General features: G+C 50.7%; 2 protein-coding genes across 3 annotated transcripts in view; both read left to right on the forward strand.

Annotated features, from left to right (window-relative positions):
- The window catches only part of LOC310660977 (uncharacterized protein), a 776,342-nt gene that overhangs the window by 188,486 nt on the left and 573,426 nt on the right, over positions 1-14,430 (forward strand). The gene's annotated exons all lie outside the window — the stretch shown is intronic.
- LRRC61 (leucine rich repeat containing 61) lies at positions 10,827-13,972 on the forward strand. The gene has a single exon (XM_083406779.1). The coding sequence runs from the start codon at positions 10,950-10,952 to the stop codon at positions 11,733-11,735; it is 786 nt and encodes a 261-aa protein (XP_083262905.1). The 5' UTR covers positions 10,827-10,949; the 3' UTR covers positions 11,736-13,972.

The following is a 14,430-nucleotide window of genomic DNA, read 5'->3' on the forward strand; positions in this document are numbered from 1 at the left end:
GGAGGAGGAGGCCTGGGCGAGCTGTCGGGCTTGGCGCTGCAGCAGTGGCAGATGCTGAGCGAGGAGAAGCCGCTGGGCTGCCCCCGTTGCGAAAATCCGGGACCCCCGCCTGCCGGCGGCCCTGGGGACCCCCGCCCTCGCCCCTTCACTTGCCCGCAGTGCGGGAAGGCCTTTGGCAAGAAGGCCCACCTGACGCGCCACGCACGGGTGCACACCGGCGAGCGCCCCTTCGCCTGCGCCCACTGCGGGCGCCGCTTCTCGCAGAAGATCCACCTGGGCTCGCACGAGCGGGTGCACACTGGCGAGCGCCCCTTCCCCTGCGACCGCTGCGCCAAGAGCTTCCGCAAGAAGACGCACCTGGTGCGCCACCAGCTCACCCACACCGGCGAGCGGCCCCACGCCTGCCCGCTCTGCGACCGCACCTTCGTGCACCGCAGGCACCTTCTGCGCCACCAGCGCCTCCACGAAGAGGGGGCCCCGCCGGCGCACGGGGAGCTTCCAGAGGCGGGTCAAGCAGCGGCAGGGCTCTACAGGGGTGGCGCTGAACTTGGGCAGGATGTGGGCATCTGTGGCGGTGAGCATGGTGGAATGGGGCAGGTCGCAACCATTGGAGCCGGGCAAGTAGCCGATGTCTGCGCAGAGCAGGGCAGACTTGGGCTGGCGACCGTTTCGTACAGCAACGAGGTCGGACTGGGGCAGTTTCCTGCCTCCTGCGTGGGGCAGGCGGAGCCGTATCCGAGTGCAGCCCTGTTTAAGGCTCAGGCAGATCCCAAGTTGGGGAGAGTCCCTGGCATGGAGCACCCCGGGCAGAGGGACGGTGGCATGGCGGCTCCCGGAATGGTCTACCCTGAGCAAGGCCACTTTGGTGTCCTCTGCAGGGCGCAGGGGGAGGCAGAGGGTGGAGCCCCCTGCATGGAGCAAGTTGGCAAGATCGAACCGCAAGAGGAGGAGGAAGAAGAGGAGCCGAACCCTTGCCAACGCCCAGAAGAAAAGCCGTTCCTGTGCTCCGACTGCGGAAAGGCGTTTGCCTGGAGGAAGAACCTGGCATCGCACCAGCGGCTCCACGCTGAGGGCGGCCGCCCGTTCTCCTGCGCCGAGTGCGGGAGGGGCTTCAGCGACAAGCGCCACCTGACGGCACACCTCCGCGGGCACATGGGCCTGCTGCCCTACGCCTGCCCGCACTGCGAGAGGAGCTTCGCGCACCGGGCCGGGCTGGCGGCGCACCAGTGCGGCGGGCACGCTGGGCAGCGCCCTTTCTCGTGCAGCGAGTGCGGGCGCTGCTTCGCCCACAAGAGGCACCTGCAGAGGCACCGGCGCAACCAGCACTCGGCCGAGCGCCCGTTCTCCTGCGCCCAGTGCGGGCGCGCCTTCGGCACCCGGGCCAGCCTGCTGGCGCACGTCAAGTCCCACGCCGGGCAGCGTCCCTTCGCCTGCCCGCTGTGCGGGCGCGCGTTCAGCCGCAAGTCGCACCTGGCGCGCCACGAGGCGGTGCACACGGGCCTGCGCCCCCATGCCTGCGCCCAGTGCCCGCGGCGCTTCAGCTCCAAGACCAACCTGGTGCGCCACCAGGCCGTCCACACCGGCCTGCGCCCCTACATCTGCACCCACTGCGCCCGCAGCTTCAGCCGCAAGACCCACCTCTTGCGCCACGAGCGCACGCACACCAGTGCGCCCCTGCCCAGCAGCGCCACCGTGTGGCCGGCTGCCTTGCCCCAGGGCTCCCTCCCGCAGCAGCAGCAGCAGCAAGAGCAGCCCCTCATTTTCCCCATGGCTTTTGGGTCCACGTGGCCGTGACCAAAAAGCCACGCAACTCTGCTGCAGGAAAGTGTGTGCTCTGTGCTATAAAGAATCAAAACAAGCCCTGCAGAAATAAATTGTACACCAGTGTCTGCAGCCTAAATATACTGCAATCATATTTTTCATAATTCTGGAAGTTATGCTCTCCCCCCTCCCTGGCTAAGACAATAAACTTTTCATAATTTATTTTATTCTTACTAGTCACTCATATAGGCAATAAACTCCCTGAGGCGTTGAAAGCCGTGCTTCACAGCTGCTGGGATATATTCTCAGTGGCTTCTGAGGGTTTTCTAGACTGCAACATCCAAGCCTAACTCCACCTCCATAAGGGCTAGAAGCTTGGGCTTTTTGTGGGGGGGGGGCGGGAATGAATGAGATGTGGGAGAAGCTCAGTGGCACACTTTTTGCAGGGATTCTTTGAACACGCACCTGAGATACACGAACTTGGCAGCTGGCACAAAGGGGGCGAAACGTCTCAGTATCCAGACCTTTTCAGCTTTAAATAATAATGGAAACTTTTAAAAAAAAATAATAATATTGCCAACAAATCATTTTAGTAGCATCCTCAAGCGAATGTACATTACGTTTTGTAAAGCCTTCTTTGATGGAAACAGAAAAGAAAAAAAAGTTATGTCAGTTCTGACTTTAGCCCTGATGCTTTCAGAAATAAATGATCCTTCATAATATTTTGTGTGTCTGCATCTGGGTGGTGTGGGAAATGTCTAATATTAAGCACCTTACAGGCTGGTTGGCTCCCTCTCTCCCCCTGCGCATGCCCATCAGCGCACAACTCTTGAGTAAATTGCTGCCTTAATTCCAGAGGTCTAGGCAGCACCTCCTTCTTGGTAATAGTTCTGCCACAAGTAGCTGAGCTAGATGCAGCTTGGCCCGGATGCGTTATGGTCCTGGTCCTGTTCTGATGACCCCATGACTGACTGGGATCCTTCGCGGCCTGTGTGAGATAGGGTCCCATGTGACTACTGATGCTGCTCCATGCGAGGAGGGGGGTCATGGAAGGGTTGGATGTAGAGGAATGGGGGGGAAGAACCAGCTGGGGAACCCCCCAGGGAAGAAGGCTCAGAGCCCACGGATGGGTGGTGGGTCAGAGGGAGAAGATTGGGAAGAGGAGGTGTCAGAAGCTGAAGAGGCAACAGGGCTTAGTGAGCGGGGAGAGCCTGTGGCAGAGAGAAGTTCAGACTCGGAGGCAGAAGCTGAAGCAGGAGAGATGATCTAACCTGGGGAGAAAACAGCAAAGACCTGATGAAGAGAGCACAGCAGAGGTTATATTCTCTGAGAATCCTCCGGAAAACAATCTCTCAAAGGACATGTTGATGGTATTTTACCATTGAACTGTGGAGAGTGTATTAACTTATGGTCTGCATGTGTGGTTTGGGAGCTGCACGGTCAAGGGAAAAACAATGCTGTCCAGGGTTGGAAAGACTGCGGAGAGAATAATTGGGTGCACTCTTCCCACCTTGGACCAAATCTACGCTTCCAGGTATCATAAGAAAGCTGCAGGATAGTGCTCACCCCGGAAATGATCTCTTTCAGCTTCTGCCTTCAGGAAGAAGGTCCAGGGTTATAAAGACTAGGTTTCTACCCAAATGCAATTTTGGTTTTAAACACGTTGTATGGGAGTATATTGTATTTAGAAATGGGGTATCAGAATTTTTAGGGGCTGACCAGGCTGGGATAGTTGGGATAGCAGGCTTGTTGGGTTTAAAATTTCTTATGTAGATTTTTTAATTTCGTTGTTCTGTATGGGACAATGACAATAAAGATTATCGTATCGAGAGGAGGGGGGCCAAGAGGCAGACATCGGTGTCTCCCCCTCCTGCTGCAATAAGCTCTCCTCTGCTATTGTCTCCCAGAACCAGGAGAGGCATGAAGAGGGTGGAGGAGAAGTTAGTGTCATGCAGTCTAGGATGCTTAGAAGAGGAGAGGAGGGGATTTAGGCATTGATGGGGAGGCAAGGACCTTCAAGTGCTTCCTGGGGTGCAAGATGAGTTGCTGAGCTCATTAGGCCCAACGCTCCTGTGCAGATCCTGTTGTGGGTTTTTTTTTGCCATTAAAGAGTTAACTCCACTTGCTCCCTGTGATTTGCTGCTGCCTCGCTCCTGTCAGGGGGAAACAAAATCCCTGTTATAGACAAATGCTGCATGCACCAGGCAATAATGTGAAGGTAGTCCTACTTGGAAGAGGCCCATTGGAATCAGTAGGTCTACTCTGAGGAGTATGCTTGGCTTGGGTATCACCCACAGCAAGTCCGTAGGTCTATTCTCTCGCACACTTTGGGGACTCGCACCCATTCTTAAAACCATCTTGGTTGCCATAAAAAACACATGGGTGGTAAGTATAAAATTGCTGGAGGGCCACATTGCTTCATGGGCACCCTTGCAGGGGCCGGATGCTGTGGGTGGGCAAAGGGGGCAGGACAATGGAGGTGACTCGCCCCCTATGTATGTTGGGGTACCACCAGGGAGACGGGGGCATTTGGCAGGCCCCCAGCTGGCTCCAGCCACCGGCCGGCAGCCGGGCGATCTCCAGTCCTCAGAACAGCATCAAACGGCGACACAAGCCTCCGATACGTTTAGAAGCTTGGCACGCTCTAGTCAGCAGAGTGAATAACTTCTCACAATGGAAGTGGTGGACAGAGACATGTGTAAGCATTATTTACAAGCGTTTATTCAGCATAGTTCAGGAACAAAGGAAAAACATGTCTGCTTCCCTTCGTGTCCAAGCACACAGCAAGATAGCAAAAGCAATATACAATCAGAAGTTCCCAGCAGACTGTGCTGGAAGTAAACAGGCATGTGACACACACCAGTCATGCCTGTTCCTTTTAAGGTGGAATGGAACTAGATCCTAACAATGTATAGTAGGGCACATTCCAGACATGCAAGTCAGATTCCTCAATTCCATTTGCGGAGCAAGAGGGATGGTCAGCATTCAAGGACCCCGATTCCAGCTGGGCGCGGGTCAGGGCTCAGGAGGGGTTCCCCCACCCGCAACCCTGCTAAAAGCAGGCAGGCCACACCGCCCCCAGGACTTGCAAAACTTAAAAGATTACCGTATTTTTTGCTCTATAAGACTCGCTTTTTCCCTCCTAAAAAGTAAGGGGAAATGTGTGTGCGTCTTATGGAGCGAATGCAGGCTGCGCAGTTATCCCAGAAGCCAGAACAGCAAGAGGGATTGCTGCTTTCACTGCGCAGCGATCCCTCTTGCTGTTCTGGCTTCTGAGATTCAGAATATTTTTTTTCTTGTTTTCCTCCTCCAAAAACAAGGTGCGTCTTGTGGTCTGGTGCGTCTTATAGAGCGAAAAATACGGTAGTTACTGTTATGTACTGAAGTTCTCACCTTGGGCCAGCAGGGGGATACTGTAGATAGTTATGCAAATGAAGGATCGAAAGTGACGTTCAGTGATTGGATAGTTTGTATGCAAATGAAGGATCGTAATTGACGTTCAGTGATTGGATAGTTACAGAAAATGGTTACTGTTGCATTGTAGCGGAGCTCTATATAAACAGGCTGACTGAGCTCCTCAGTTCAGTTCTGTTCCAGCTTACAAATAAAGAGCTGCTTTGGAAGAATCGCTGTGTCGTCTGATACGTTCGCCCACAACTTAACAGTTACAGGTCAATGTGGGGATTTCAAGCCACGTTCATGATTTTGGTTGCGTTGATCATAATGGTTCTTGAGCAAGACTCTGTTCTGCTGTAAAATTTATTTATAGAATGGCAGTTTAAGTTAATGGACTATGCCGAAATGGCTTAAATAACCGGAAGAATCAGAAATCAGGAAGACCAAAATTTTAATACGGAAAGGGGAAAATTGATAACTTAAAGACCATTGTAAACAGTTAAAATTGTTAGTAGGGTTGGAATATCACTCGTAGTTTAAGGTGAATTTCGGACATAATGGAAGAGGCAAAGGATTTGGGGTATCGTAAAAGATGCGGGAGGAAACGATTAACAATAAGACCCACATAGGGGAGGATGGAAGTCCAGGAGATTCCTTGGAATCTTGTTTTTTATGATTTATGATTGATATATATCTGTAAACATTTAATTTGAAAAACCAAGTAAATCTGTAAAAAAACCCCACACATTTATTTATAAAAATATTTATATACTACTATGCTATATTTTTTTTTTACCAAACTGCGGGAAGCAGTGGAAGACAGAAGTGCCTGGCATGCTCTGGTGCATGGGGTCACGAAGAGGCGGACACGACTAAATGACTAAACAACAACAACAGCAAATGCTATTTTTAAAAAGTGCTTTACAGCAGCAGCAGCAGCAACAACAAAAACTATTCAGTAAAAATCATTTTTTAAAACATTAAAAAGAGTTAAAGCCAGACATCCATTAACCACCTTTCTCCCCTCAAATGCTAAAAGCGTGGCACTTACTGTGACAGCTTCATGGGGAGTACTGGTAACCTCCCCCCCCCCCCCCCACTCAAGCACTGGTTCTAACCTTTGACAGCCTGAGCTATTATGATTGTCCTGAGGGAAGGCTGAGCTGGTAGAGCACAAGATACCTAATTCAAGGGTTGTGGGTTCGAGACCCACACTTTGGACGACAAATTGCTGCATTGCAGGGGGTTGGACTAGATGACCCTCAGGATCCCTCCCAACAGGTGAGAACCACAAGATGGCCTAAGATGTGGCTTAGGGCCCTCGTATCTACGGGACCACCTCTCCTGGTCTGTCCCGCAGAGGACCTTAAGGTCCATGAATAACCCTAGTTTAGAGGTCCCGGGCCCTAAGGAAGTCAGACTATCCTCCACCAGGGCCAGGGCCTTTTCAGTGATGGCTCCAACCTGGTGGAATGCTCTGTCCCAGGAGACGAGGGCCCTTCAGGATTTAACCTCCTTCCGCAGGGCCTGTAAGACAGAGCTATTCCGCCTGGCCTTCAATTTGAATTCAGCCTGATCTTTTATTTCTCTTCTCTTCCCTCCCTTTTTTATGAAGATTACCCGCTCTGGGATCCCACAGCTAATTCTCCCCTGGCCTCCTCGCTGGTCCAAGTAGGACCAATTCAGCCAGCTAGCCCTAGGGATTATCTAATGCTTATTAGATGGATTTCCCCCAAATATATTTCTGAACTTTGAATTTTATTGTTATTCATGTTTTTATACTGTATTTATGCTGCTGTTACAATGAAGTGTTTTAAATTTGTTGTTAGCTGCCCTGAGCCCAGTTTTTGAACCGGAAAGGGCAGGGTATAAATAAAAATTATTATTATTATTATTATTATTATTATTATTATTATTTCATACATACCTAGTTGAGATTCCTGCATTGCAGGGGGTTGGACTAGATGACCCTGGGGATCCCTTCCAACTCTACAATTCTATTATTATTATCATTATCACCACCAGAGGCTACAGGGCTGCTGACGAGGTGCAGCCCCAAAGGCCCAATATAATAGCAGGGGAACTGCGACCTCCTGTCCCTTTAAACGAGGCGTCCCGGGCAAGGCCTCGCGTCGCCATGGCAACGCGGCCTGCAGCTGGGTTTCTAAGCGAGGCCTGGAAGAGGAAGGGGAGCAGAGGCGGCCTCGTCGTAGCAGCAGCGGTGAGGGGAACGCGGCGTGGGGAGGGGAGAGCCCCGATGCCAAACCCGCCCCCCCAATACTGAATCTAGCACCGGCAGGGCCAGGTTTGGGGTGGGTGAGTTGGGGGGGGGAATCTTGGGGATGCCGTTCTGGTCCACGTTGCCATGGAAACGGGATGAGGGCCTAGAGAGGATGGCGATGGCGGGGATGCTTCTGCCTCTCAACTGAAGGTAATGGGGCCCTTTAGATGTCCAGCTGCCCTTTGTCAACAACAAATTGTCCCTGTTTTTGTGTGTTATATGCTATATGGTCATTTATGGACCTAATAAGTATCCAAGGCCATTTGAACATAACAAATAGGAGCCTACACAACACAAAACACTGTAGCTGTATGTGGGGTTTATTTTTTTATCTTATATTTTGGAAATGTACATTCAGGGGGTTTTTTCCCTTTAAATTTTTTGGGGGCCCCCAAGAGAGTGGGGCCCTAAGCTATCGCTTGTTTAGCTTATATGCAAATCCAGCACTGCTCTCACCCGCGGAAGGGAGAGAGTTGGAAGGGACCCCCGAGAGACATCTAGCCCAACACACTGTTATAAGGAAAATACCTCCAATTCCCTAATGGGGTATCTGGAGTCTAGAGTTCCTCAGGAGATCTATATAAGGCGGAGAAAATAACAGAGGCCAACCAGAGTATATTGAAAGCAAAACAGCTAGTAAGCCTGATCTCTGTTAAAGGAAATGAACTGCTACAACTCACCACACGCAGGAGGGAGGAGAATAATAAGAATAAGAATAATAAATTTTATTGATACCCTGCCCTGCCCTTCCCGGCCAGAGCCGGGCTCAGGGCAGCTAACACCAGTAAAACTACAGTAAAAACATAATAGGGGATGGACGGACACCAATTTAAAATACAGATTAAAATGCAATTTAAAATGCAGCCTCATTTTAAAAGTAGCCCATAGAGAACCCTGAACAATAGTGTGCAAACCCCTATATAGGCTTTTGAAATTGCCTACCCTGTAGCCAGAGACCACTACCCCGAAACATCATACATACATCGCAGAAGGAGGCGGTCTACAGCCGAAATTTGAGAGTGTTGCTTCTCTCCTGTCTGCCAGGATACGTGATAATGCCTTACTTGGTTGCATTTTCTGCGGTAGCCTGGCCATTTCTTTGAGATGGCAAATACTTTAGTTCCTGAATCTCTTAAGCATAGTGATAGTTTGCTCAGCTTCACTTGCCAGACTGTATTTGAAAAGGGAGGTGTAAGCCCGTACAGTCCAAAGGCAATGGGAAAGCTTTTCCCATTGCCTTCCTCCTGGCAGAGAAATATTTGAGGTCAATTTGGGAGAGTCAAAGTGGCTTCAGGATTGTTCTCCTGTACTATTTCAGACATGTGGTTTATATATTTATGTATGTGTTTGCCTTGTACACTGGAGACCTTAGAATTCTTGTAACAACCCTGCCCATGTATATATATGTTTCTGTATATCCTGGAAGTCTCCCAGAGTGTCTGCAGCAGCCCAGTTAGATGGGTAGGGTATTATTATTATTATTATTATTATTATTATTATTATTGAATCCTTAATCAGGGTTACAACAATGATTCAAAGCAGAGATGGGGGATAACTATTTGCAAAGTGGGGACAGGGACTCCTCCTGCCTCTGTAACCCCCCTCCATGTGCACATGTAAGCAGGTGTATATTTGGCACTGTATATGTACCCATGCACATGCCTAAATGTGTGGGTGATAGCAGGCCCCCAATGGCTAGAGGCATGAAGACGTTAGCAGCACCCAGTGCTCTTTGCAAAATACTATATACATGGATGTGTACAAGGCGTGTGTTGGGAGAGGGGTGGGTCTCTACAGCCCATGTGCTTTTACTCAGAAGTAAGCCTTGCCATGCTCACAGGGGGAGATGTTTCTCCCAAGTAGACATGGATAGGATTGCAGGCTTTGCAGTTCAGCTATGTGGAGCAATGGGTTGGTGTGCAAGTGAGATGGTTATTGCTGCTGTTATTAGCACTGTAATTGCGTTGAAATACAGTTATTTGCCCCCCCAAAAAGTTGAGAAAAGCTAGAGGTGGCCCAGAAGAAAATGGCTTGTTTTCTCTCTCTCCCCCCCCCCCCCCGCTTCTGTGGAAGAAGCATCATGCAACACTAAACCCATGTGTCTGCCTGGGATGTATTGAATGCAGGGGATTCTGTGCATTGAGCTGTTGTGCTCCAGGTTTCCACATCTGCCTGCTTAGTAGCACTGGAGGGAAGTCTTATTTGGTGGTATCTGATTCTAGGGCTGCTGGGATTATTGCATCCAGATGAAGCCAATGTTTTTGGCAGTGTGCGCACACCAGCCCACATCTTGGTGTCTGCTTTGAAGCCAATTTCCACACATCAGCTGGCACGTTCTGAAAACACCCTCAGTGCAGCCCTGCATATGGTTTGCAGAGCTGCATATAATAACGAATCACAATGTCTTGTGGTGTATGGAAAACTGTGTGATCTATGGTTGCATATCAAGTACGGTATCTTGACACTTGGCAGTCTATAGTAGCCAAAATGGGTTGGGTCTGGTTGCTGCGGCATGTACTGTACTGTGTGCTAAGCTGATGGAGAGATTACTTCAACCTATGGAATCAAAAAACTGTGGGGTTGGAAGGGACCCCAAGGGTCATCCAGTCCAACCCCTGGTGGTGCAGGCATCACAACCAAAGAATCCCTGACAGATGGCCATCCAACTGCTGTTTAAAAAACCTCTGGTGGAGAAGAGTCCACCATTAAAAATAATAACAATTCTTGCTGCCACCAAGATAACATTTCATAGAAACACCACTTTCTGAGTCCATTCCGCTGTCAAACGGCTCTTATCGTCAGAAAGTTATTCCTAATGTTGAGTCAGAATCTCCTTTCTTGTCATCTGAATCCATTGGTTCGGTTCCTGTCCTCCGGAGCAAGAGAAAACAATATCGTTCCATCTTACACGCAACAGCCAGTCAGATATTTGCCTTTCGTATCATATCATATTTGGTCAATGAGTGCTCAAAACTGAATTTGCTGCTTTGTGGCTGAATCTCACCTGAACATGGGGACAGTCTGGAAGCCTGCTCAGTATCAGGCAGTGTGGAGTTTGGAATGTACCTGCATTGAGTTAAATTAACAAATCCAAATTACCAGTGCTTACTTCCTTGGGCATTCATGGGAGAGGTAGCAGGGTAGAACGCTTGATGCGTTAGTTTATTTCTTTTGGTTTCCATTGTCAAAAGACACAGGATTCTAGGTTCCCTTTAAAGTGCTTTTGTGGCTGAAGAGTGGGGTCCTCACACTATAAATAAGTAAACAGATAAATAAATATTTGACCCCATCTTGATCCGACATCCTTTTTCCTCTCCCCTTCCAGGAGCTCCATTGTCCACATCGATACCCATTTGAAGCAGAAAACCACATCCTGCACCCTCCTAGTTTTCCCTCCCAACAGCAGCCGTTAACACCAGTTGTGATATGATCAAGGTGCCTTGGAGCTAAGTGAGCACAGAGCTGGAGCCAGGTTGTCGTGGGAACTGCCTCCTTGGCTGCCCTGCCCAAGATGGAACCCCGGACGGAGAAGGGCGAGGAGACAGAGAACGTGAAGATCACCTCCCAGCTCCTGAAGGCCAAGACGGGCGAGTTTGACCTGGAGTCTATCCTGCTGCTGAAGCTCCGGGGCCTGGGCATCGCAGACCTGGGCTGCCTCGGGGAGTGTGCCGGCCTGGAGTGGCTGGACCTGTCGGGCAACGCCATCGTCCACCTGGGGCCCCTCTCCTCCCTCAAAGCCCTGGCTGTCCTCAACGTCTCCTCCAACCGCATCTCCAGCTTGGAGCCCCTGGCCGGCTGTGAGAACTTGCAGAGCCTCAACGCAGCAGGTAACCTCCTGAGCAGCCTCCAGCAGCTGCAGTGCCTGGGCGGCCTGCGGCACCTCGAGAGCCTGCGCTTCAGCGACCCGGTGGGGCGCCTCAGCAACCCGCTCTGCGGCGCCGCCGGGTACCGCACCGCCATGTCAGAGATGCTGCCGGGGGTCAAGGTGATCGACGGGGAGCGGGTCTCCGGGCGCGGCAGTGAGCTCTACCAGCTCTGCAAGGACATTGACAGCTCTCTCAAGCGCTTCCACGGAACCGGAACCGGCGAGCTCAGCGGCCTGACCAAGCCCTGGGTGGAGGAGGGGTACTGGGACGTCCGCCCCGCCCGGAGGAGCTCCATCGTGGAAGAGGCCTACAAGCAGTTCAACGAGGCCCTCCAGGAGTGCCGGGACCTGAGCAAGCGCGCCGACGACACCATTTCCCAAGCGGAGAGGGCCCTGAGCGCCCGCTCCGATTCCAGCTCGTTCGTTTTTTGAGCCGCCCTGCACTTCGACGCCCTTCCCTTGGTGTTGCCGAGCTGGGCATTGTTCTTTCAGTATCATCCTTGTCACTCACTGGCCTGTGAAGCCATTATTTTGCCCTGGCCTCTGTCCCTTCTGAACGCAGCGGGTACGTCCACACCCTTAACTGAACCTGTTTCCCACAGCTCCTGAGAAAGCTTGTAGGAGCTGTGTGACCCTCAGGTCTGAGTCAAAGAGCATCGGGAGGAAGTTTTCGGCCAACGGGACTCTGAAATCTGGATTATCAAGTCACAGCTCAGCTCGTGTTGGGACCTTTGGGGCTACTTCGGTGTAACGTGGAGCCTAGTTTTTTAATGTGGTGTGGACTGGTGTGGTGCTCCTCATCCAGCCCCCTTTCTTAGTACATCTTGGATCTACATCCATTCACCCTCAAGGATGACTCTGTCTGGCTTCAAGAGAAGGGGCCACAGTGCAGCGCCTCTCAGGCCTTGTCCTCCGAGGTGATTCTCACGGCCCTTTCCCCCACACGGTGAAACCACAGCGAGTTGACTTCTCCATCACGCAGACACAGAATCAGCTTCACTTGTCTTTTTAGACCACCAAGTCCGCACATCCTCCTGACTAAACCTTGTCGGTGACAGATTCCCAACATGCGTGGTGGACCTTTGTGTGTTGGTATGTCAGAGCATGCACCATAGTTCTTTCTTCACCCCACCAAGCTGGTTAGCTGGGTGGCATTTATGTCAATCCACAGAAAAATATTTTGAGAACTGTGGGGCTGGGCAGAAGTGGCCGGCTGGAGTGTGAACCCACATATTAAGGAACATCCACATTCAGTAATGCTAAACAATTTGTTCTGGATATTGAAAGCCCCATCTGCACTGAAGCAGTATCATAGCACATTAAGCAGTCATGGTTTCTCCTGAAGAATCTAGAGGGCTACAGATTGTTAAGGGTGCTGAGAGTTGTTAGGAGACCCCTAGCCCCACAAGTAGTTTTATGAACCAAATCCCTCTTCTCATGGAACACTCTGTGTGAAAAAGGGAGTCTCCTAATAGCTCTTACCCCCCTTAAACTACAGTTCCCAGGATCCTTTGGGGGAAACTATGATGCTTCAAAGTGGTATGATACTACTTTTCAGTTTACAGTGCAGATGGGGCCTTAATTCTCAGCTGGCAGCTTCCATACTGTCCAACTGGTCCTTACCAACTCATGGAGTTTCCTTCACAGCTGCCCAAACAGCAGGGTTGAGCTGAAAGTCCCCTTATGAACTGTGTCATCCCAACTGCAGCAGCCAGAAGAGTCAAAATGATGTGTTGTAGATCCTCTACATTTTGCATCAATCCTACGAAGGAGTGACCCTGTTTTCACAGGCCTTGACTTCAGCCAAATTCTCTACCTCGCATGCTTCCCCAAACTCCTCCAGGCATCAGTTATGATGTCCGGGTCATGCTGCTATTCTCTCCAAGAATACAGTAGCTTAGGAATCTAATCTTCTTTATTTCGTTGTCTTTTCCTTTTCTTATCCTGCCATTCCTCCCATGGGAGCTCAGAGCAGCGAACAGCATAGAAATACAATCTGAAAAAAACACATTTCTAAATACAACGCAATACCAGCTCATATATACAGTGGTACCTTGGTTCTTGAACGGCTTAGTTGTCGAACAAATTGGCTCCCGAACGCCGAAAACCCAGAAGTAAGTGTTCCGGTTTTCAAAAGTTTTTCAGAAGCTGAACATCTGATTTGGTTTCTGCTTGAGTGCAGGAAGATCCTGCAGACAATCAGAAGCCATGCCTTGGTTTTCGAACGGTTTCGGGAGTCAAACGGACTTCCGGAATGGATTAAGTTTGAGTACCAAGGTACTGCTGTATATTTATAAAGGGCCCTACTATTCCAAAGCCCTTCAAACTGCCCCAGGGCAAGAAAAGAACAGCTCACCAGTCTGTGTGACATTTCACTTGGTTTTTGCAGATTCAGGGGGAGCATGGTCAGATCATAAAGAGGAGAGTTGATCTGACTTTTGTGCGTGTCAGAGAAGATGGGCTGAAAGTTTCCTGGAAGAGAACTTGGAGATCCCTGACCAGGGGGAGGGAACCCACGCCTTTGAAGCGGAGGTGTAGAAAGGATGCTGAGCCAGCGCTTGGGATCTGGGGCACTGCATGTTCCATCCGGGGATTGCCTGCTGGGTCTCCTGACGTGGGAATGCCATGCAGTTATTTGCCTGTGAAATAAACCCAATGGTCTCCTTTGATTTTCTGCTTCCTGGTTGGGTGCAGAGCTGCCTGCTTTGTGGAGTGCTTGGTTTCTCCCCCGTAGTCCACTCCCGATTCAGAGTGAGATGCCCTTCCCTGGGCAACTGGGCCTCTTCAAGAAGCTGGTGCCTGCCAAGTGCCACCTGGCAAAGGCCCTCCTCCTTCCTACCCATTTGTCATATGCCAGCCGGATGTTTGTGCCCTCCCTGGAAAACCAAACATTCCCCGTCCTCACCAAGGTAACCCAAATTCTGAACAGCGGGAGCTGCAAACTAAGCAAAGCTCCGTCTGCCTTTGTGCGTCTTGCACATCTGCTTCTCTTGATTATGAAGAGGCGGGATAAGGAGCTGTGAAGCCAAATAAATTCTGCCAAACAGTAGAAAGTTTGTTCACCCCCCAGCCCTGCTCCCTGGCTTCTGAGATTCCACCAGCCTCTGTGCATGCATGCAGTTCAATT

Source organism: Podarcis tiliguerta (genome assembly GCF_965153285.1).
Source record: "Podarcis tiliguerta genome assembly, chromosome: 12".
Classification (NCBI taxonomy): domain Eukaryota; kingdom Metazoa; phylum Chordata; class Lepidosauria; order Squamata; family Lacertidae; genus Podarcis; species Podarcis tiliguerta.